The sequence below is a fragment of the Symsagittifera roscoffensis genome, chromosome 3 (genome assembly GCF_963678635.1).
Source record: "Symsagittifera roscoffensis chromosome 3, txSymRosc1.1, whole genome shotgun sequence".
Taxonomy (NCBI): domain Eukaryota; kingdom Metazoa; phylum Xenacoelomorpha; order Acoela; family Convolutidae; genus Symsagittifera; species Symsagittifera roscoffensis.
Window position 1 is genome coordinate 65,840,861 of NC_087064.1, and position 25,717 is coordinate 65,866,577.

The 25,717-nt window shown below is 33.5% G+C and overlaps 1 protein-coding gene across 1 annotated transcript in view; it reads right to left on the reverse strand.

The window, feature by feature from the left end:
* Nucleotides 1–25,717, reverse strand: part of LOC134841383 (neuronal acetylcholine receptor subunit beta-4-like) — a 54,847-nt gene that overhangs the window by 18,945 nt on the left and 10,185 nt on the right. The window contains exons 3-6 of the mRNA XM_063857332.1: nucleotides 25,598–25,642; nucleotides 25,403–25,512; nucleotides 23,540–23,656; nucleotides 237–341 (exon numbers count right to left, since the gene is read on the reverse strand). Of these exons, the coding sequence (XP_063713402.1) occupies nucleotides 237–341; nucleotides 23,540–23,656; nucleotides 25,403–25,512; nucleotides 25,598–25,642 (377 nt within the window). The remainder of the gene's footprint in view (nucleotides 1–236; nucleotides 342–23,539; nucleotides 23,657–25,402; nucleotides 25,513–25,597; nucleotides 25,643–25,717) is intronic.

Below are 25,717 nucleotides of genomic sequence, written 5' to 3' on the forward strand. Positions count from 1 at the left end.
GGTAGCAGCGTAGAAAAATTGAAACGAATAAACTTATTTTGTGGATATATTTAAATTATCTAGATAATTTTGATAACTATCCCCCTATTGCAATTGGGAGATATCCATTACTAGTTACAAAATTCACCTATACTTAACCGATAAATAATGAGTTGATGACAGGGTGAAGATTTATTGCCGATTTGGAGAATTAATACCAATTTAGGGGGGGGGGGGGGGGTTTGTCAAACACTAACTTTTCGTCCATGAATCCCTGGTTGTTGTTGATTGTGATCTCATTGGCCGAATGGATCCACGAGCCGATCTTGATGTCACATCTTTGTCTGTCATAGGGAAAGTGCCTGAAAAGAAATCAACTTCGAGTCTAACTGGTTTGTGGGTATCATAGCTAACTTAGTATACGATATTTATAATACCCAAAAGGTTGGAAAAAGGTTAAAACATCCGAAGAACAGCTTTATTGGTGCAAAGGTCCGAAAAAGTTCTAGAAAACTATTTTCAAAAAGGTGAACCGGCTAGCTGAACTTTTTTTCAACTTGGACGTGATAATATTGCGTAACTAATAAATCAGTTCACGTATTTGCACTATCGGATGTTTGAAACATCGAAGTATTACCCTAGCACCACTGATTATTTTCTGAACGAGTTTTCCATTCCAGGCTAAAAAAAATTATTCAAATTTTTAAAGCAAATTTTGACTTGTATCTTCTGCCAAAGAACAATTTGCTATTTCCACGACCCTCGGAGAAAATTATATAACTATAATACATCGTTTTCTACGAGAGTCGTTGAAAAAATTAATAATAATTCCTTTTTTTGGCAAAAAAACAAACATATGGCGTAGGGTGGATTTTTTGCACCAATCAAAAATTTCCAATTAAAAAAATCATTTTGTTTTATTTCATTTAATTTTTTTATGTTATTACTGCTCCATAAACCTTAAAAGGCAGTCGGAACATTCAGGACATCGCCCTGATACAAGCAGCCTTGTTATCTTTTGTTTCAAGAAATCATTGAGCGAATCTTTTGTAAATCTGACGTTGTTAGCAATATTTATCAATTTTTTTATTGTATTCGTAAACCTGGGTGATACAGTTTTGTTTAAAATTTTGCTAAATAAGTTTTTTCTAAAAAAAATGTTGATTGGATGAAAGGTTTTACTTGAGATGTTTAGACTTGCAGTTTTAAAGTTTGCGCGCTGTTTTGATTCCTATGTGGCTAATCTTTTTTTTTGTTTCGGCTTTAAGAAAAATTTTAGGAATTTACTGGGGTGGTTTTTATTCAGATCACATTCAGTAACAGAAACTGTAGGTTTGAATGAAAAAAAAATCTACCCCAATAAAATTATTGATTCCATGAACTCAATTGTGAAAAAAAATTCAATCTACAACCTATTTTGATAAAAGCCAGGGATTTGAAAGCTACTAGCTTGCCAAAGATCTCGGCAAATTTTTGCGCGCCTTGGGGATTTTTTTAAACATGATTCTGAAAATTCAAATGCAAATTAAAATAAGGCCAACATTTTTGCACTCAGAGTCGTTCCAAAACGAACAGAGGGCAACTAATTAATCATAAAGAGCGCTGGCAAAAAAGAGACATTCCTAATACCATTCTAAGCTCATTTTTATTAGTCAGATAAATTACTCAATTTTTACTAATCGAAATTCTGAAAGCAAAACAAAACTTAGAAAAGCAAGTAAAAATTAACTATTTAAATAATAGTAATGTAAGATCAAGCCGATCGAGCACTCCCCGACTTGTATTGGATTGAACCAAAGGCTAATTGCCGCATTTAGGATTATCATGCCCACGCAAAACTGTAATGGCTAGAACAAAACACTTGCCGCTCTAGGGAGCGAGAATTTTTTCTGCTAAGGAATTTAATACACTTATTACTAAGGGATTTAATACCACAAGCGAGCAAGCAACCTTAGAACAACTTAACCAACTATTTTTTTAAAACCCAGCTTGCATTTCATTTCATGCTTCATTTTTTATTACACGCGAAATTAGTTTCAGTGCTACAAAATAATGTATCCGATTAGTTTTTCGATCAGTGGAAAGAAAAGACCCTAACTATTGGTTAAGTAGCACTTTGCTCACTATTGGAACTACAAAAAGCAAATGGTTTAAACACCAAACCTGGAAGGAAGTTTCATTTTCTTTTTTTTTGAATGCCTACTGAGCAAAAAATTTTGCAAAAAAGATTCCTGGCATAATCAGTTAGTAAGACAGCAAAACTTCTTGAATTTTTTTTCTCTTTGGTATTCCGTTCTTGAAGCAGAAGCTGAAGAACACTAAGTGTTTTTCAAAGCTCGAATTGATTTTAAAAAAAATTTAATTTGAGTTTTTTTGTAAACACATCAACCCACACGTCATATTAAGTACAAATTAGGAGATTTTGCTCCTATTAACGAATCAATTATGGCATATAAGCTTCCTTGAACCAATTTGAACCGATATATGAGCGGATTAAATCTCCGCTTCCACGTTAATAGCACAAGTTGGCCAAAATGGCAATCTTTAACCCCCCATAATTTTACAAAAAAAAGATCACAGGTAGAATATGTTTTTAAATTTAAGCTCAGGACAACAATAGTTTTCGAATAATAAAAAAAATTCCGTCACAAATGGCTAGATAAAAAGTCAAAATTTGTCTGAAGAAAAAACCCACCGGAAAGTCGGAACAAAAAAGTGGTTTTTCAGAAAAGGACTTCAAAATTTGTAAGGGTTGTTTTCAAAGCAACATGATGCAGCCGCCGCTAAAAATCAATATTTAAGAGCATATTAATGAATTACTATTAAGCAAAAAATTGTTATAATGATACGACATTCCATGCTCTACGAGATTTTTTGAGGTACCTAATTATGCTTGAATGAAAACCACTTGGAATGATAGTTCTTCCTACCTCCTTATAAAGCTGATTGAAACAGCACTCCAAAAATTTTTTGATAGCTTCGTAAATTTCTAAAAATATTTTTAGTTAGATAATTGAAATAAAAATGTTTTCGGTGAAAAGTTAACAATTTAAGTAAGGAAAATGACCTCACGAAACAATTAAATTCCAGTTTTTTCTATGCTTGAATATTTCAGCTAACTTTGCTATTTATTTTACCAAATTATTACGTGTTTGCTTCAAAGTATCCTACAAAAACTTTATAATACTTTTTGCCTGGTTGAATCGCTATAAAAAATCTAAAAATAAATAACTGTAAATACTTTTTTTTGTCGATGAGGGGGAGGAGTCGTCGCCCCTCAAAATAACATTTATTGACGCTCGAACAAACTACCCATAGAAAATTTTAGGGTTGCTCAGCTTAAACAGCATATCTTAAAACAATATTATCAGAGGATCCCTTAAGAGGGTAGTCAATGGTTCAAATTCTGATGCCGGAATCCGTTACATCCGCCGCCTTCTCTCCGAGATTGCTACTGAACCTAATGAACAGCTGCTTGTTTCGAGTTTTTTTTCCTATAAACCGTAAACCGTCAGCAGTTTCAACTGGAAACTTAATTGTTTGGTGCAAACTAAAAAAAACATCGAAGGGTAGCCGATTGCTGTGCAAGTAGCACAAAATGCTTAGACCACATCCTCAGAATTTTTTTTCTTCAGGTGAGTCACTTTTCTTGTACTTCCTGTGATGATAAAACTGAACGAACGCGTAAACTTTTAGTGAATTAGGCGTAAGAGACTCCTTTGATTTTGAGAGCATAAACAACTCTTTTCAGATTTTTGATTTTTTTGCCAGAGCAGCGCTAGATAAAGCTTCCAAAACTAGTTTTGCTTTTAATAAAATCTGTTTTTTTAGCCTAAATTTGTAATTTTCTTTTTTATTCGAGTTTTATTCGATCGTTTTACTCGCTCGAAAAAAGACGAAAAATCAAAAAATGCAAACCGGTAATTCTCGAGACCCGAAAATGTTTTGAAATCACGACTAAAAGAGCTGGGATATGATATATCATTCAGCTCAATTCGATGATTATTTGTCGTACTTGATTTTCCGTGAAAAAACACTAAAGCACACTCGAATATGAAGTTTCTCCCCAATTTCAATGGTCTGAACAAAAACAGATCTGCATGAGTGACTGCAATTTGTTTTAGTTGTTATTTAAAAACTAAAGCTAACTACGATGAACTTAATTTGTTCATTTTTTCAATTTTGACAAGTTTTTAGGCCAAAATTAATTAAATTACAATGTATGGGCCATATGTCAGTGAAGTTAGCAGCAGTCACAATTTAGATGATACTGTACTACACTCGATTAGGCAAAAAATTCGAGAACATATGCTCAGTGATTATAAGTGCTATATTTTTATAAATTGGTATAACACATATTCTGCTGCTGACATAAATGAGCTCAACTACAGTTTAAATTCATTGTTCTAAAAACTAAAAACTCGAGTAAAATATAAGATAATAATCCATTTAGTGGCTAAGTTTCAATATGGCTTATAAATAAACTAACATTCGAAGTAAACTTCAATTTTTGAATTTTCTTTGCATTTAATTTTCAGGTACTCTGAGATTAATCTAGCAAAGAAAATTTTGATTTTCAAAACTCGAAATTCGTCAAAATTGTGGCTGAACAGCATTTTCCTTTGAGCCAATGTTTTGGAGAACAAAAATGTGCATGAACGGAGCGGTCCAGTCTCCAACTTTCATGCGGCCTCGCTCATAAGAACCGAGAATTTATGAGTTGCCATCTTCACATAATTAAAGCCAGTGTGTGGTTTGTCCGCTTCGAAATGTGTCCTCGGAATATTCTACATATATTTTCATGTCTACCGAATGGACCAATTTTTTAGGTAGAAGTTTTTGATTTGATATGTATACATGTTTCTAAATTAACATTTCAATCTACACAATATTTTCGGCAATTTTTAAACTTCAATTCAACTTGAAATTGGTTAAAATTTTGAGGTAGAATGAGTACTTTTTTTATTCCAATGCATTCTCAATTCGATTCTCAATTTTAGTTTATGAAAAAAGAAAAACAACTTGACGCCAAACATTCTTAAAAGACTCATATCAACAAGATTCTTAAGATAATCCTTACATGAAAGCTCCAATTGATTGATCTGAATTAAAAATACTTTAAGATACACCTGCAAAATTTATGATATAAAATATTCATTCAAAATACTGTTTAATTTACCAATACCTTTGTTTACTGCAATTTTGCCTAATCTCTAAGAAATAGGCAAAATACAAGTACATTTTGTGCCCAATTAATAAATTTTGCTAGATTAAACCAGATGCACTTGATCCTTCTGTTTAGTTGTCAAATAACACAGTAAAGTAATGGTTCTTATTGGTTATCAATCTGCTAGAAATTTCGTCTACAACATGCATGATTTTAAATATGTCACCAACAAGTGGGTACTAGACTCGTTTGAAAATGACGCGCCGTTTTTTTCTACATTATTGTTCCGACTTTCGATACGAAAGTAACAGAATATTTGTGCTCGGGGTGGGTTTTTTTTTCTTCAGACAAATTTCGACTTTTTAACTAGCCATTTTTGACGGAATTTGTTTTTATATCATTCGAAAGCCATTGTTGTCCTGAACTTAAATTTGAAAAGATATTTCACCTGTGATCATTTTTCGTAACGTTATGAGGGTTTAAAGATTGCCATTTTGGACATTTTGACCAATTTGGGACAATTATTGCGCGATTTAATTCGCGCTATTAACGCGTAAGTGGAGATTTAATCCGTCTTATAAATCGTTCCACATTGGTTGAACGAAGCTTAATTGCCATAATTGATTTGTTACAAGGAACAAAATCTATCTTTTTGTACTTTATATGGTGTGTGGGGGGATGACTTTCATAAAAAATTTCAAATTTGGAGAATAAAAAATTTCATTTTATTTTATTTCATTTAATTTTTTATGTTATTACTGCTGCTCCTTAAACCTTAAAAGGCAGTCGGAACATTCAGGGCTTCGCCCTGATACGAGCAGTCATGTTTTCTTTACACACTATTAACAACAATTACAAAGTGAGATGTTTCGCGTTTAGCAACCTACTATTAGGAACCAAAAAAGATGGCGCTCTTAACGATAGAGGGATCGAGTGTTACAAATTGAAATTCAAAGTATCAAATTAAAGTGCCAACAGAAAGTCAAAGCTGGTACCTGCTCATGATAACTTTTAAGTTTCCCTTCTTGATAATCTTGATTAAAATTGAACATCAAATCAACGGCGCACAGACAATTCGGCCCAAGACAATTCAGCCAATTTGAAATTCAGACAATTCAGCCAAAAACATACAAACAATTCAGCCTGAGACAAATCAACCAGTTTTACAAAACACTAGATTCGAAAGAAAAAATCAGAATTGGAGCTATTTCTCTGTTGAAGGTTGCGCGCATAGAGTTCTACCCTCTGTAGGCAAGCTCGCAACACGTTGGCGCGGCTGCGGCGGTCACTATTATTGGCTGAATTTTCTATGGCTGAATTGTCTGCATAATTTTGGCTGAATTTGAAATCAGCTGAATTGTCTTTGGCCAAATTGTCGAATTGTCTGGACGCGCAAAACAACAGCTGAAATAAACTCTGAAAAGAAAATAAAAAGAGTATTATTGGTGTAAATTGGTTGGAATTTTCAATTGGTGAAAATTTCGTTGGAAGCCAATTTCAAAAACAAATTCAAAAGAGTTGTACCAGCTCATGATATTTTCGAAGAGACCTATCTTTATTGAAGTAAAAGATCGAAATTTGAAATGTGTCTTCAAATCGTAAAGCAACTGCGTGTTAAAAACTTTCTTAGAAACAACTCAAATTGAATTTCAAATTGTTCACTTTTTAATTTTTTAAACCAAAAACTATAACAAAAAAAACAGGAGTTTGCTCCAGTCGAGAAGTTTATTGTTGCTCAAAAACGTCAGTTTTTCCTCATGCATATTTTAAAACAAGTAAGTGGGACAAAAACCCAGTAAGTGGCAAACAAGACTGCTCGTCTGTGTTTGGACGGCCCTTTTATTGATCTCTAATAGTTTTTGGTCAAAGAAAACATTGGAAAACTATAAATGTTGGAAAATATCGAAAATCAAGTTAAAAATTATTAGTCGTACGAAATTAATATGATCGATTAGCTAGCCTCAATTCAATTTGTACGAGGTTGTTGTGTCGGTTAATTCGCCTCGCATAATTAATTTGCGTTCGGTTTTCTGCATAACTAATATTATCATCAACGCGCGCAGAATATACTCCAGAGCATGGCCAATATGGTTATATTCAAATACCCAGAACTTTGCAAAAACGATCGGAGGATATCCCTTAAATTTTTATTCAAAGAGTCGATATCTTCAATGGAGTATAACTTTTTTGTTACAAACTATTACTCGATCGACGACAATTGACTAAATAGAAAACCAAGGAAAACCAAGTTGGAATATTAACTACGCGAGAATTATAAGCTCAAAAAATATCATTTTGCACTTGGAGTTGTTAAGTAAGATTTTCTTTAAGAAAAAAATCAAAGTTGATTTCAAACACTTTTTTCTTTTAATGCAAAAAACTACCAATTTTTTTTACCAAACACTATAACAAAACAGTTTTGAAGTGCTTAGGGGTTTTTCCCGAAACGAGTGATTTTTCTTGCTAAAAATATCTTTTTCTGTTTTTTTAAACTAGTATGTGGGAGAAACGCATATAAAATGGAAAACAACAATCTTCAAAGCTCATCAACAAAAAAAAATTTAATTCAATTTCACGGCTTCAAAATTAACTATTTGTTCGGTTAATATATTTTTTGTTTCTTTGAATCTAACTCGTTTTATTTAAACGCGTCGTTTCCCTCGAAATAAAATTCGGAGGAGATGTCCTTTGATGGACTTGGAAAAGAACGTTCACTAGATTGAAACCTTTGATCTACAAACATTAAGCCAGATGGCTACCTCAGTCAGATGAAAAAAATATATAAAATGTATTGGTTAAATAACATGCTGATCAGTACCAAAATAATTCGATGGCAGTTTCTCCGAGAAAGTATACAAAATTCGCTAGAAACAACTAATAAAGCGTATTTGAAGGAATAGTAGGTTCCTTCATTTTTAAAATCTACGATCCGAGGTGAAAATTTTTGAAAAGACTTGTTAAAATTAGTCAGTTTCTTTGATCAAGAAAAAAGCTCTCACTAGATCGGAAATATTCACTTTGTTTATTATGAAATGTTTGTAAGCTCACTTTTCCTTACGCAGAAAACCGACCATACCATAATCTTTTGTTGACAAATCATCTCGTAAAGAAATGCGAACATTTGTGGAAAACAAGATAATTAGGAAGCATGGAAATAAACTGAAGTTTCAACGGCTTTTAAAGCTTGACTGCTGCGCAGAAAATGTAGCCAGATAGATTCATTTTGTTATTTCACGACAGCGGGCAAAATAATTTTGCCAGATTAAAAATTCTTGTTTTTTTAAGTATACCTTTCATAAAACAGCAGCTTAAGGAACTGAAAGCCACGTTTTTTTTGCTTGAAATTTTTAAATTAGAAACAAGCTTTTTTTATTTCAAGGCATTGAAAATTTTTGAGAATGTAAGCAAACTACTTTGAAAGTTCCAAGTAAGAAAAGGGCGTTTTCAGTGAGAAATGTTTTTTTAGATGCATTAACGAAAAAATCTTTGAATCGATATTGTGCCCCTCTTGTAATGCGCCTCTTCTTTTGTTTCATGGGGTCTTCTGAACGTTTAGGGGAGTTTGTTTTTGGTTATGTAACTTTGATACAAAACGGCTTAATTCGAAAATTATAGTTATAATGTTTACCCAAAGAATTTTTTGGCTCTTTAGACTTTGAAATAAATTACTCGTTTTTATAATAGAATGACTAATTTTGCATCAGAATTAGAAACTTTTAGCTCCGGAAAAACCGGATGCTGCGCGCTTTGTGTTCCCAATCCGATTCTGAACATGAAAATCATGAAACAAAAACCTGACAACCAGAAGAAAAAATCACTGAGAAAAAAAACGAGATTTCGAGAAAATCATATCAACGAGATTTTTATAATAGATAAAAACACCAAAATATTGACCTATTTTTAGAAACTGCCCCAAAGTTCCTGAAAAGTATAAATGATTTCAATTAAAAAGTTGTTTAATCTACAGCAATATTTTATAGTTTTTAATAAATAAACAAAACATAATTAAATTTTGTGCGCAAAAGATAAACTCTACTACAATAAAACGGTGCACTCGACGATTGTGTTTAATGATCAATTAAGACAGCAACAAATAAGGGTTTATTAGTAACTAAATCGCAAGAACTATTGTTCTATTGTCTGAAAAATGTATGATTTTGAATATATCAATATGTCACTATCAAAGGGAGGCATCATGGTGATATTCCGACTGTTCCAACTGCATTTTAACTTCTCTGCGTAGGTTTTGATTAATAAAAAGATGATGACTTTCTCAAAAAAAAATTTTTAATTTGTTTCCTTTCCAGAAAAGTTTTCATTATTTAATAAAATGTCAGAACCTTTATGATTAGAAAAAAAATCGTTGTCTAATAAAAGTCAGTATATGATTTTAAAAAATCAGAACTGGATTATAATCATTTTTTTACGATCAATATAACCAATTAGAAGCAATATAATCAATTATAATATAGAGAGAAAACGTGGGAAGGGGGTTGAGTACACAGGGGGTGATCTGTTATAATCGACTCACTTCTATGGACGCCTGGTGCGAGACGCTTGAATATTCGATAATAATTTGAGTCAGCAAGGAATTTTCTTCATTTTTCTTTGAAAGACTTCGCACACCTTTTTACGGTGAAGGTGACAATTTTTGCATCTTTTAACACATTATTTGGATCAACTATGGTGCCTGAGGACAATTTGGAAATAGTTCTCAATTGTAATATTTAGCGGATTTGTCCCGCACTCACAAATTTAGGGTCGCGGAAAATTTTATCGAACTTTTATATGTCGACAAATTTGATTTTCTGAGCTCTACCAAATCACTATAAAACCTTAAGACCCTATTTTGACCAAATTTTCTGCCCCTTTAGAAAAACTTTAGGGTCAGTCAGCCGAAAATGGATGTCTCAAAATAGGACAAATGGAGACCCTTTGGGTCAGCAGGGGGTCGAATCCCTGAGGGGAGCGTAAGTCCCCCGCCCCCTTCTCCCACCCTTCTCCCCTAAATCCGCTGGTGCTATCTTTGAAAAGTGGGAAAAAATAGAATATAGGAGACTAAAATCAACACAAGTTCGGATTTAGAACTCTTTGTTTCGATGGGTCGGTTTTATAAGTATTTAGAAATTTTTAATAAATCTGTCTAAGCAGCTATAAATTTTGGTTTCAATGACTACAGAAAAACAGATCAAGTAAGACATTTTCATGTCTTTTTTTGAAAACTTTTTACCCGAACTTCGAGTTGTTCTGGCAAGCGCTACCCGCAAACAATGGTATATACTGACACCAAAGGAGCCTTAAAAAATTTGAGGTCGATCTGTCAAAAATGGATTTCTCGAAATAGTTACAAAAGTGGTGATGAGGGGGTCGCATCCCTGGAGGTAAAATGTCCGCCCTTGCTCTAGGCCTCAATCCACTATTGCCACCTTGAAAAAATGCATGCCCAGGGGTTAAAGGAAAAAAGATAAAATTTATGGCGGTAGGAAATCTGAGGTCTCGATCAATTTCCTGGGCTAACTTTTGCGCCCTAACTAACTTTTTTTTGATCCATCAAAAGTTCATTCCAACTAAGAAGTGGGTAAAGTTTATTGCTACCATTACTTCAGAACAAGCTCCACTTTAACTCAAATTGATTATGTAAGTTGCTTTTTTCTGTGCCAAAAACTTAAGAGAAATGTAAAATTTATAGTTATACTTCCTCATATGTGCAGTTTTGTAAAAAGTAAACAAGTTATATTTATCAAACAATTATTTTTGAATGTTTTTTTTTTCAGTCTTTTTTTTGAGTTTTTTTTCAGTCTCCACTTTGATTTTTTCTGAAATTCAATTTCTTATAAAAGAATCAAAATTGACTGTTGCAGTTCTAAACTGCCACAAAAAAGGTCAGCGTGAGAAAACTATCAGTTTTTTTTATTGTTCCGACTTTCGATACGAAAGTAACGGAATATTTGTGCTCGGGGTGGGTTTTTTTTTCTTCAGACAAATTTCGACTTTTTAACTAGCCATTTTTGACGGAACTTTTTTATATCATTCTTAAGATATTGTTGTCATGAGCTCAAATTTGAAACGATATTTCACCAGTGATCATTTTTCGTAAAGTTATGGGGGTTTAAAAATTGCCATTTTAGCCAATTTTGGACAATTAACGCGCGATATATTTCGCGCTATTAAAGCGTAAGCGGAGATTTAATCAGTCTTAGAAATCGTTCCAAATTGGTTGAAAGAAGCTCATTTGCCATAAATGATTTATTACAATGAGCGAAAAGTATTCTTTTGTATTTTGTATGGCGTGTGGTGGGATGATTTCATTTAAAAAAATCAAATTTAAGAAATTTTTGTTTCAATTTATTTTATTACATTTAATTTTTTTATGTTACTACTGCTCTATAAACCTTAAAAGACAGTTGGAACATTCAGGGCTCTGCCCTCATACGAGCAGTCTTGTTTTCATTTATGCTTCGATTTGATCACCGAAATTTAAAAAAGAACATAAGAACACAAAAAAGTCCCAAAGTTTGAAAGATTAATGAGCTTTATGAACATAAATTTCGCTCCAATGAAAATTTTATTAGATTTTTAAACTAAAACAGTTGCGTGTTAAAATTCGCCCAAGGCAGGGGCGGATCTAGGATTTTCTCGAGATTTTTCGAAAATTTTGTCAACCTTTTATTAGGTCGACTTTATTGATTTTCCGAGCACTCCCAGACCACTATAATTTTTTTGGAAAATTTTTGGACAGCCGTTTTTGGGCACTTATAGGACAATTATGACCAAAAAAATTAAGTTAACTCGCTCCCCTTCAAAACTTGCATATACTTGCACCAGAGGCGCCTTTAAAAAATTAGGGTTGGTCGGATGAATGGTTGGTTAGGCGATCGAATCCCTGAGGTAATGGGGGGGGGGGGGGGGGGGGGGCGTTTGCCTTCTTCTAGAACCGCCCCAGGTCCAAGGCACTCTTGGTAGGCCAAAAATAGACACTGTAAGACTTTAGTAAGCCAGAGTTTGGAAAAGTTTAACAGAAATTGAAAAAATTTGGCAACAAGGATTGAGTGATTGAGTGAGGGGGGGGGGGGGGGGGGTTCTACTGATTGCAATGTTTAGACATTCATTTTAATGACGACATAGTTCAAATTCTATTCTAATAATGTTTTTTATCTTTTCTTGAAACAGGAGTAAATTGAAGGGAAAATTAGATAAAAGCTGTCTTATTGAGCTGCGCAGCGAGTGAAGACTCGAGAAGAAAGAGGAAGAAAAATTTGATACATATCAACTTGTCCAGCTTATCAGTTAAAAGGTCTTTGAAGCTTACCCACTTTAGTTAGTGAAACCTTTTTGTTTTCAAGCTTTAATTTTGGCTGACCATGATTGGTTTCCTGTGTTGAGTTCTAATTCATTTTTTGCTCAAAAGTATATGTTGGTCAGTGAGAGTGGGTACAAATTAGCCGATCAAAAAAGCGGATCTCTTTAACTATTTCCCCATTTTGCAAGTGGGGAGACATTCGTCACTAGGTTCAAAATTGGAGTTTTTGGCTTTTGTCCACTTTTTCTGCCCAATTTTTTTTCCTTTTCTCTGAATTTTTTGCTGAATTTCCTCAAAACTACAAAAAAAGTTTTCATTTCTTCTAAGAAGTTTTTTTATTACGTAGCTGCAAGTTTTGTATATGTTTTTATTTGCTTAAGTTTTTCTGCAGGAAGTTATTGCAGAAAAATTCGGTATAAGAAAACTAGACAAGACTGCTCGTATCAGGGCAAAGCCCTGAATGTTCCGACTGTCTTTTAAGCTAAAAAATTTAAAAATTTTTTTCTAAAATTTGAAATTTTTTCCATGAAAATCATCCCCCCCACACGCCATATAAACTACAAAAGAATAGATTTAGCTCCTTGTAACAAATCAATTAAGGCAAATAAGCTTCTTACAACCAATTTGGAACGATTTCTAAGACGGATTAAATCTCCGCTTACGCGTTAATAGCGCGAAACAGATCGCGCGTTAATTGTCCAAAATTAGCCAAAATGGTAATCTTTAAACCCTCATAACTTTACAAAAAATGATCACAGGTAAAATATCGTTTCAAAATTAAGCTCAGGACAACAATACCTTTTGAATGATATAGGAAAATTCCGTCAAAAATGGCTAGTTAAAAAGTCGAAATTTGTCTGAAGAAAAAAAAAACCCACCCCGAGCACAAATATTCCGTTACTTTCGTATCGAAAGTCGGAACAAAACGGCTCAAGCGCAGTTTTCGCAAATGCACTTGTAGATAACACTCATACATCAGGTCAAGGCAAAAAAAAAGATAATTTTTTGCGCAAATCCTGCTCTTTTTTTTTCCAGCAAACCCTGCAGAATTTAGCCAAAACTCTACTCATTCAATTTATTAAGAAAATAAGTAAAATTTTGCGTTCAAAATCTTGGCTTCAGATAAATAAACTAGAATCGATTGACGTAAAACAGCAGCCCCAATTTTGATTCGTTCCAGTTTTCTTCCGATTATCTAGACAAAAGCTCTGCTATCCGAATTTTTAACAAGACTGCTTGTATATCAAGGCAAAGCCCTGAATGTTTCGACTACCCCTTGGCTGGTCTGGAATAGTTTTGTTCAGAAATGTTTTTGAAAAACTGTAACTTTTGTACTGCCAATACGAAATGCAAGTGCTAGCATTTGAGTACAATTAGTATGACAAGTATAGTTGGCCTCAATCAAATTTGGAATGATTATGAGTGCGAATAAATTGTCATGCACAAGTAATTCGCGTAGTGAAACAATCAAAGTATTATTTTAGCAGCGTTTAAGCATAATCGCTCGATAATCCAAAGCTTTCCGCATCAAACCCCATACACTTTCAATGTTTGTTAAGTTGGTCTGTATTCGAAAAAACACCCAAACAAATATATTCCTCGCTTTCTACGAACAAAAAAATTAAGCAGCTAAATTTACAGGCACGTAACTTGCATCAGCTCAGCTGTTGCCCCAAAAATGTATAAAATTGATTAAGAAGAACTAAATTTGCGGATTTTTTCATATTTCTTTTTTATATCTCCCCTCATACGAGCAGTCTTGTTTTCATTTATGCTTCGATTTGATCACCGAAATTTAAAAAAGAACATAAGAACACAAAAAAGTCCCAAAGTTTGAAAGATTAATGAGCTTTATGAACATAAATTTCGCTCCAATGAAAATTTTATTAGATTTTTAAACTAAAACAGTTGCGTGTTGAAATTCGCCCAAGGCAGGGGCGGATCTAGGATTTTCTCGAGATTTTTCGAAAATTTTGTCAACCTTTTATTAGGTCGACTTAATTGATTTTCCGAGCACTCCCAGACCACTATATTTTTTTTGGAAAATTTTTGGACAGCCGTTTTTGGGCACTTATAGGACAATTATGACCAAAAAAATTAAGTTAACTCGCTCCCCTTCAAAACTTGCATATACTTGCACCAGAGGCGCCTTTAAAAAATTAGGGTTGGTCGGATGAATGGTTGGTTAGGCGATCGAATCCCTGAGGTAATGGGGGGGGGGGGCGTTTGCCTTCTTCTAGAACCGCCCCAGGTCCAAGGCACTCTTGGTAGGCCAAAAATAGACACTGTAAGACTTTAGTAAGCCAGAGTTTGGAAAAGTTTAACAGAAATTGAAAAAATTTGGCAACAAGGATTGAGTGATTGAGTGAGGGGGGGGGGGTTCTACTGATTGCAATGTTTAGACATTCATTTTAATGACGACATAGTTCAAATTCTATTCTAATAATGTTTTTTATCTTTTCTTGAAACAGGAGTAAATTGAAGGGAAAATTAGATAAAAGCTGTCTTATTGAGCTGCGCAGCGAGTGAAGACTCGAGAAGAAAGAGGAAGAAAAATTTGATACATATCAACTTGTCCAGCTTATCAGTTAAAAGGTCTTTGAAGCTTACCCACTTTAGTTAGTGAAACCTTTTTGTTTTCAAGCTTTAATTTTGGCTGACCATGATTGGTTTCCTGTGTTGAGTTCTAATTCATTTTTTGCTCAAAAGTATATGTTGGTCAGTGAGAGTGGGTACAAATTAGCCGATCAAAAAAGCGGATCTCTTTAACTATTTCCCCATTTTGCAAGTGGGGAGACATTCGTCACTAGGTTCAAAATTGGAGTTTTTGGCTTTTGTCCACTTTTTCTGCCCAATTTTTTTTCCTTTTCTCTGAATTTTTTGCTGAATTTCCTCAAAACTACAAAAAAAGTTTTCATTTCTTCTAAGAAGTTTTTTTATTACGTAGCTGCAAGTTTTGTATATGTTTTTATTTGCTTAAGTTTTTCTGCAGGAAGTTATTGCAGAAAAATTCGGTATAAGAAAACTAGACAAGACTGCTCGTATCAGGGCAAAGCCCTGAATGTTCCGACTGTCTTTTAAGCTAAAAAATTTAAAAAATTTTTTCTAAAATTTGAAATTTTTTCCATGAAAATCATCCCCCCCCACACGCCATATAAACTACAAAAGAATAGATTTAGCTCCTTGTAACAAATCAATTAAGGCAAATAAGCTTCTTACAACCAATTTGGAATGATTTCTAAGACGGATTAACTCTCCGCTTGCGCGTTAATAGCGCGAAACAGATCGCGCGTTAATTGTCCAAAATTAGCCAAAATGGTAATCTTTAAACCCTCATAACTTTACAAAAAATGATCACAGGTAAAATATCGTTTCAAAATTAAGCTCAGGACAACAATACCTTTTGAATGATATAGAAAAATTCCGTCAAAAATGGCTAGTTAAAAAGTCGAAATTTGTCTGAAGAAAAAAAAAACCCACCCCGAGCACAAATATTCCGTTACTTTCGTATCGAAAGTCGGAACAAAACGGCTCAAGCGCAGTTTTCGCAAATGCACTTGTAGATAACACTCATACATCAGGTCAAGGCAAAAAAAAGATAATTTTTTGCGCAAATCCTGCTCTTTTTTTTTCCAGCAAACCCTGCAGAATTTAGCCAAAACTCTACTCATTCAATTTATTAAGAAAATAAGTAAAATTTTGCGTTCAAATTCTTGGCTTCAGATAAATAAACTAGAATCGATTGACGTAAAACAGCAGCCCCAATTTTGATTCGTTCCAGTTTTCTTCCGATTATCTAGACAAAAGCTCTGCTATCCGAATTTTTAACAAGACTGCTTGTATATCAAGGCAAAGCCCTGAATGTTTCGACTACCCCTTGGCTGGTCTGGAATAGTTTTGTTTAGAAATGTTTTTGAAAAACTGTAACTTTTGTACTGCCAATACGAAATGCAAGTGCTAGCATTTGAGTACAATTAGTATGACAAGTATAGTTGGCCTCAATCAAATTTGGAATGATTATGAGTGCGAATAAATTGTCATGCACAAGTAATTCGCGTAGTGAAACAATCAAAGTATTATTTTAGCAGCGTTTAAGCATAATCGCTCGATAATCCAAAGCTTTCCGCATCAAACCCCATACACTTTCAATGTTTGTTAAGTTGGTCTGTATTCGAAAAAACACCCAAACAAATATATTCCTCGCTTTCTACGAACAAAAAAATTAAGCAGCTAAATTTACAGGCACGTAACTTGCATCAGCTCAGCTGTTGCCCCAAAAATGTATAAAATTGATTAAGAAGAACTAAATTTGCGGATTTTTTCATATTTCTTTTTTATATCTCTTTGAACAACACTATTGTGAGTAACAGAAATTGAAGTTTCATCGCTGAATAACATAAAAAACCTCGTTGTAAATGCACTGAAAAAAAAGCCAGCTAAATTTGAGTAAACCAATTTGTTTGCGAGTTTTTTTTAGTTTTTGCAAAACAATTGCTTCGTTTTGGTTCGTCATGACTTGATAACATCTGCAAAAAAACAATTGCTGATTTTCTCAAACTTTGGGAGGAGCTTAACAAGTTTTCGTATTTTTTTCCCAAGTAAAACTTAATTTTTATGGTTAAAATAAATTTATAAGACTACAACTTAAAGTCTACTATGTAGGAATCATACTCGCGTTATATTCAACAATTTCAAACGGTTTTTCAAAACACTGGAATATCGCTTTGGAAATTTTTTATGACGTTCGAATCAAGAATAAAAGATTTTAAATACAATATACCTTTGGCTTCCTTCCAATAATTAATTGTGTACTTGCTTTTGCATTTAAAACAATACAAAAAGAAAAAAAAATTGAAACCAAAATTTTTGAGTCGACATGGGCGACTAAGTTTAGTAGATTAGAAGACCTTCCGAGAGAAAATAATCCTTAACAACAGTAAAATTCAGACCATTTGAATTTATAAGGAAATCAATTGTAGTGTCCTTGAACTGTTTAATTTAAAAAAAAAACTAATATAGGTCATTATTTTGGCCGATTGGTTTTATCAAGATAATCTTTGATAAAACTTTCTTTTCACTTCTAAGATGGGCTATTTTTTAAAACATTTTGCCGAATTTTTTCAAAAATTACTGTTCTATGTCTTTTAAGTACTGGTGCTGAAAAATCAATTACGAAAAAATTCTATTCAACTTCTACTGCCCGAACAAAAAAACACGTTTAACCATTACAAACCATAAGTCTATCCCCCATGGGGCAGTTGCGAGGGGAGTTGTGTTGAGGGTGACTTGAATGTGTGTGTGTGTGTGTGTGGGGGGGGGGGGGGGGGCTTTAACGAGGGAGGGGGGGGGCGTGGTTTGAGAGAATAGAGATTGTGGTTAAAAAATTTAAGCTGTGGATGAAGAAAATGTTTAAGCAAAACATTGAAAAGAAAACTTTGCCATGAATTGAAAATTTGAGAAAAAAAATGAAAATATACATTCTAATGTGAAATATAAAAAAAAGTCAACGTTAACAACTGAACCAAACTAGCAAATGAAATAGTTTCCAACCAATTTATAAAATTCATCGATTACCTCTCCAAATAACCTTATTAACCGATTTTAGTGGATTCCAATGTCATGATTATTGTCCATTTTTAAGGAACTCTTATTGATACTGACTACAAAACGACAGTATAATCAATTACACTCATGAGCGTTTGATGCGGATACCTTTTTTAAGTTCAGAACTACACGTATAATCTCGCTACAAGAATTTGATTAAGAAAAAGTCGAAACGCATACAGAGGTTTGCTGCCAAAAATGAGAGTGAAAAAAATAGGAGGGTAAAATTTTGCAAAGATTCAAATTAACAATTACTATAGCTAAATGAGACAAAATTGGTAAATGAGAAAATCGGGGCGTAAATTGAAAAACAAATGAGCTCTCATTTTTATTGTTTCCGACTTTCAAAGAAAATCTGTGCTCGGTTGGTATTTTTTTTTTCTCCGGGCGAATTTCTTTAACTAGCTGATTTTGACTGAACTTTTTAAATATCACTCAAAAATACTGTTGTCTTGAATTCAAAATTAACAAGACTGCTCGTATCAGGGCGAAGCCTTGAATGTTCCGACTGCCTTTTAATGTTTAAGGAGCAGTAATAACCTATAAAAATAAAATGTAATAAAATAAAATGAAACAAAAATTTCTTAAATTTGATTTTTTTAAATGAAATCATCCCACCACACGCCATACAAAATACAAAAGAATACTTTTCGCTCATTGTAATAAATCATTTATGGCAAATGAGCTTCTTTCAACCAATTTGGAACGATTTCTAAGACGGATTAAATCACCGCTTACGCGTTAATAGCGCGAAAAATATCGCGTGTTAATTGTCCCAAATTGGCCATATTGGCAATCTTTAAACCCCCATAACTTTACAAAAAATGATCACAGATGAATTATGTTTTCAAATTTAAGCTCAGGACATTAATATCTTTTAAATGATATAAAAAAATTCCGTCAAAAATGGCTAGTTAAAAAGTCGAAATTTGTCTGAAGAAAAAAAAAACCCACCCCGAGCACAAATATTCCGTTACTTTCGTATCGAAAGTCGGAACAACAAGACTGCTCGTATCAGGGCGAAGCCCTGAATGTTCCAACTACTTTTGAAGGTTTATGGAGCAGCAGTAATAGCATAAAAACATAATATGAAATAAAATAAAATGAATTTTTTTTTTAAAGCTTCAAATTTTTTATGAAAATCATCCCCCCACACGCCATATTACGTACAAAAAGATAGTTTTGGTTCCTTGTAACACATCAATATGGCAAATAAACTTCGTTCAACCAATTTGGAACGATTTATACGACGGATTAAATCTCCGCTTACGCGTTAATAGCGCGAATTATATCGCGCGTTAATTGTCCCAAATTGGTCAAAATGGCCAAAATGGCAATCTTTAAACCCTCATAACTTTACGAAAAAAGATCACAGGTGAAATATCTTTCCAAATTTAAGCTCAAGACAACAATATCTTTTGAATGATATAAAAAAAAATCCGTCAAAGATGGCTAGTTAAAAAGTCGGAATTTGTCTGAAGAAAAAAAAACCCACCCCGAGCACAAATATTCAGTTACTTTCGTATCGAAAGTCGGAACAAAAAGATATTCGACGTGTGATAAATTTTTTTTAAATATGGGGATTTAATTATTACCAATTTGAGCAATTTGGGATAATTAACGCGCGATATATTTCGTGCTATTAATGCATAAGCGGAGATTAATTCCTACTTAGAAATCGTTCCCAATTATATTGAGACTTGCTATTTGGTCTATTTGAAACTTTAAAAATTTTGAGCAATAGATCACTTTGTACTTTACATAACTTGAAGGTAATGATTTTGAAAATAGTTCTTTAGATTGCAGTTTTTTTCCTTTGTTTAAAATTTGTCCAATTTTTAAAAGGAGCTTTTACTTCATAAAACTTAAAGTGCAGTCGGACATTCAGAGCTTTGCCATGAAACGAGCAGGTTTGGTGAAAATTACAAACCAGGGCAACAAAATTTTATTCCAGCCTAATTGAGTATTTAACAAAATCCAAGCTATTTGAATAAATTAATATGTGAAACAGAACTTGTAATCACGGTTAAGTCAGTTAAATTTTTTTACATGAGCATGCTAATCAGCACACATTCTACACACTAGTAGAATCCTTTGGTCCCCGAGAAGGTCCCAAAGAATTCTGCTGGCAGCAGAATTTATCAGAATTGGCAAAATTCGGCTTATAGAGCAGAAAATTTTATAGAGCAGCAGATAGAGCAGAACCTAACCATACGGCAAAATTTGTCGATACTTCTCAAAAAACTTTTTAAAATAAAAAATGAAAGCTGTAATTCGATTTTTCGGAGATGCCATATGTCTTTATGCTCGACTCAACACAAAAAATTAATCTATCTGCAACTACTAATCTACTAGTTTGCTGCTGGGAAGTGCTCAGCTTGTTTTTCAAATTGTTTTTTTTTTGAAAAACGATAAAAACGATCTTTTTATAGTAATAAACGTATGATTAATGAGAATTTTCATTGTGATAAACGTATGATTAATGAGAATTTTCATAGAGCAGAAAAGGCAGAATCTTTATATGAAGCAGCAGAATTTGCTCTATACAGCAGCAGAAATGTTTGCGGCCTGGTCCCCGAGAGAGCGGCCATTTTGCCGTGTTCACTGAATAAAGTGGCAGTTATGAGAGACATAAATACAAACAAAACCGAATCTTATTTAAACAATCAATAGCCAGGCAACCAAATTACCAGAACTATATCAGCCAAATTTCAAAAAACAATCTATTCCAATTGCTTATATCATTTTTGGGGATGGGCCAACAAACCGAAGGGTCAACAAACCGAAAAAAAAGAATACCGTTGCAACAAGCGGAAAATAAATATTGTTACACAGCTTAACAACAGATTGTCACTGTTGTTATGCAATTCTTACGTAACTTTGATGTAATTTCGGCTTCAAGATAGGGCAGTTTGTAGATATGAAGGTTTGTTGAACATCCGCCTCACTTTCGTTCGATTTAATGGAAGCAATTAGTAAAGCAACTTCTATCTTCAGTTTGTTCACCATCAAAAATTGTGTTCACTTTGTTTGCTATGCTTGTTTGCTGTGCTTGTTTATACTTGTCACTACCAACCAGTTAGCGCAGACCTGTAACTCTGTCATTTACCAAGATGCTATTAACATAGGATCAGTTTTCTCAACCTTTCCGAGTAAGAAATATGCAGAAATGGAAAAATGGATAGGAAAATTGGTAATTTGACTCCATAATTTAAATGCAAACTACTTAATACTAAACTAATTGTCGTAAGGGTTCGTTTTGTCCCGATTAACTAACGGACTGTTATTTGATTCAGATATTCCTAATTTAATTTTAGCTGTACACTTATAAGCATAGATTTTTGATCAAGAAAGTATCAAATTTTCCAGAAGCTTTGCGAGAACGGCGTAGCCTGTCAGAAAAAGAGAGTGTTCTACACTTCACGCAAATGGATGTCCCACTGAAAATGGGCTCAGTTTCACTTATTTTAGTCTCAATGGAAGGATGGAAATATTAAAATTATTGTTTCGACATTTCGAATAGAGTGGGAAAAATATATGCCCACTCTATGCCCACTCTGTGTTTTTTTTTGTATTCAGACCAATCGATCATGGGCCCATCCGAGTTTGCACACCATTATGGTAACTTACCACGAGAATGTCTAAACTGCTCGTTTTATACTTTACACGTTGGGAATAATCAGGCAATACAAAATCGTTCCAAATTGAAATGAGGCAGCTATTGCTTTTATCAATTCCATACACGACTCAAAGTGTAAGAGTAAACAAGATTGCTCGTATATCAAGAAGCCTGCTCGTATATCAAAGCCTTGAACGTTCCGACTGCCCCTTAATCCATAAGAAACAGATTTCTGAGAAAAGAAAATATATTTTTCAAAATTTGGACAATATCAAAGATCAAGTACGAAATTAATAAATTTGATTAGCTTGCCTTAATTCAGTTTGGAACGATTTTGTTGTGCGGGATAATTTGCGACGCGTAAATAATTCGCGTTACGTTTTCAGCAAAACGAACAAAACTGCTCGTATCAGGGCGAAGCCCTGAATGTTCCGACCACCTTTTAAGGTTTATGGAGCAGCAGTAATAGCATAAAAAAATTAAATGAAATAAAATAAAAAGAATTTTTTTTTAACATTTGAAATTTTTTGTGAAAATTATCCCCCAAACGCCATATAAAGTACAAAAAGAGAGATTTCGTTCCTTGTAACAAATCAATTATGGCAAATAAGTTTCGTTCTACCAATTTGGAACGATTTATAGGACGGATTAAATCTCCACTTACGCGTTAATAGCGCGAATTATATCGCGCGTTAATTGTCCCAAATTAGTCAAAATGGCAATCTTTAAACCCTCATAACTCTACGAAAAACGATCACAGGTGAAATATTTTTTCAAATTTAAGCTCAGGACAACAAAAAACCTTTTGAATGATACAAAAAAAACTCCGTCAAAAATGGCTAGTTAAAAAGTCGAAATTTGTCTGAAGAAAAAAAAACCCACCCCGAGCACAAATATTCCGTTACTTTCGTATCAAAAGTCGGAACAATAAAATCTTCAAAATGCGCAAAATTAGTCCAGAGCATGGGCAAATTGGCAATTTTCAAACTCCCACAATTTTGCATAAAATAATTGGAGAAAAAACATTTTTGTAAATTTGATTTCAATGAGTCGATATCTTCAAGGAGGTAAAAAAAATTTATTGAAAAACTATTATTTCGATCGCCGGACTATGACTGAATAAAAAAGCACACCAAACCTGATAATTTTTCTTAGAAATTAATTTCTTTACAATTATTCGAGACCAATGAAAAGGCAGTCGGAATAATTAGGGCTTTGCCCTGATACGAGCAGTCTTGTTACTTTTTTCGAAGAATTTAGTGTGATGAGGAACCAAATTGATTCGCGTTAAGCTAAATATATTATTTTTTTATCATAACTGAATGCGGTAATAATTTGTTTGTTTGGTTACTGAAATAAGCATCTCAATTTCTCTATCTTGATAATACAGCAAAATTGATAGTTTACGAATTCGGATACCAACCTCAAGGCGTTGGTTCGAATCCCAAGCAAGCTTTCATTTTCAAGAAATAGGCGGGACCAATCATTTAAACTAGTTTTTTCACAGGACCAAACAAGTTAACAAGTAATGTTAATGCTTCATAACTTTTGGCTCTACTGAACGGACAACCACCCAAAAAACTTTTGCAAGCGCTTAAAAAACCAGATCATGCAAACTTGATGTGAAAGCGTGCGACAAAAAACCCAAACGTTTCTTCCAAAAAAAGTCATTTTGGCATGTTTTTTTTTGCTAATTTAAAATTTTTAGCAAAACAAGGACTTTATATTGTTTTGGAAGAGCTCGGACTAAGCAAAAGATTGACAAAGTGTTTGATATAACTTTTAGACATAACCAAATTCCTACCCATCACCCTCCCCTCACCCCCTATAAAGTTTCAAATTGACCCTTTTGTGTGGTTATAAGTGTTACCTGATGTGTATGTTGCATGTGGAGATGAGTAGCATGGGTTTGTTCCACTTCACCCTTCCATCACTGTACACCATCAATGGAATCGTACTCTTCTTGTTCTCGTCAAAGTTACCCACTCTGACAACAACATAAAATCAACAATAACAAGGACAGGCGGTTGCTGTGCAAGTAGCACAAAATGTTCCGACCAAATTCGTCAAAAAACTACCAAAAAATATATTTATTTTTCAAATTGCGTCGTTTCTTGTTTTTTGTTTGGTCTGTTGGTTTAAACGAAAGCCTAGAACTTCGATAGTAAGAACTGAGTGCAACTGACAACATTTTTCCAAGTAAAACAAAAATTAAAACAAAAACTTTTTAGTGCTCGTCTTAAGTTTTTATTACCAAAAAGTGCCAGAAAATTTTTGCAAAAAATAAAGCGTCTTGAGTAACCCTGGTAACAGTTAGTTTTATAAGTTAATTTATAAACCTATTACAAGCTTGCTCGCTCGCTTTATTTGCTCCGATATAATTGAAAAATCAAAACTTGTTTCTTAAAACACTTCGAAAAAATTGTTAAAATTTTTTAATACCGCTCGAATCACGACTGAAAAGGCGTTAGTATGATATATTACTCGACACATTCCAATGATTGTTTGTGATTCTTGATTTTGCATGGAAAAAACTGATACAAACCCGAATGCAAAGTTTTTTCTCCCATTTTTAATGGTCGGAACAAAAACTGCAAAAAAAAGAACAACAAAATTACCTAACTTTTAATTTATTGATATCGTTCATTATTCTCTCCTTTTTTGCATAAGGACGGGGGTTTGTTACTAGGTTCACAACTTGCTTAGTCTAATCAACGGGTAATATTCTCATGCGCGTAGGAACGAAAGCGCAAACATTCTCTACCTGAATGCATTTATTGCTTATTGTGTTCCAGTTTTTTGGATACTAAGCTCTAAATGGTCGACAAATTTTTTGCACAGGAGGCCTTCCCTTCTATTACAAGGCTGATATAAATGATAAATGGTGAATTTACAACGCTAATTTTACAAATTTGCAAATTTACAAATTTGATTTATTTTAGACAAAAACTGATGAAGATCAATTTTGTTTAGCAGAATTGATACGGTGCAATTGGTTTTGCAATTTTCGGGCCCAAAAACTTAACCCAAAAACAATCATTTTTGGCTTTGTTTAGTCAATCAAAAAATACTCTAAACCTATTTGTTCATTTACTGTTTGTTAGTTTTATAGTTTGTTTTGTTTACTACCTCTTATGTAGCCCAACAAAAATTCAAAAGGGTATAATTTTCTCAAATTTGTATGAACATAAGTTTTTACATTGGATAGGCCATAAATTGTCATTTTTAATACATCAAACATCAATACTTTCAAATTAAAACATTTTAAAAACCTTTTGCGACCATTTTTTGAGATAACACCCTCCTTAATTTTTGTTGAGATACGTTAGAAGCTCACTTTTATGTAATTTTGCCAGTTATTGACGCGATTATTTTAGCGTAACTCATGATTAGCAATTTCTAAGCAAGTTTTGTCCTCTTCTTTTTTCTATAAAGTCAATCCAATTTGAAAAGAACGAGTTTTATATTTCAAGTTTGATTCATTTTGTCCGGATAATTTAAATCAATACTGAAGAGAAAATCGCAAAAAGTTCGGATAGATAGAATTAATTAAAAAGAGCTATCGTTCGATTTTGACAGATTTTTCTATGCAATTTTGTCTTTTCAGACAACCTTGAGCCACGAGTTTGGTCCGATAAATTAGTCTGTGCATGCTAAATTTCTCCAAAAAACGTCAACTGCTCTCTTTATTTAATTTTGACTGTCCGAACTTTTTGCTACTAGTCATGCACACCTGTTGTAGACAACAATGTCGGGTATCCAAATGTGATGGGGTGAAATAGTGAAATGGGAGATGTTGCCGAAGTCCTCCGGACGCCACGAAATGGTGCTGTCAACCCACGTCTATAAAACGCAATCTTTATCCGTATCTTTAAATTTTATTTTTGAATGGCGTATAAAATGGGAAAAATATGAAAAATTCTTTTACCATGCGTTGCCAGAACAGGACAGTCATCTGTTCTTGTTTCACATCCTGAAAATAAATTTTCATTAGTGATTACATTCTATGGGGGGATCTAAGGGGGGTGGGGTGGCGGATCTTTATTAG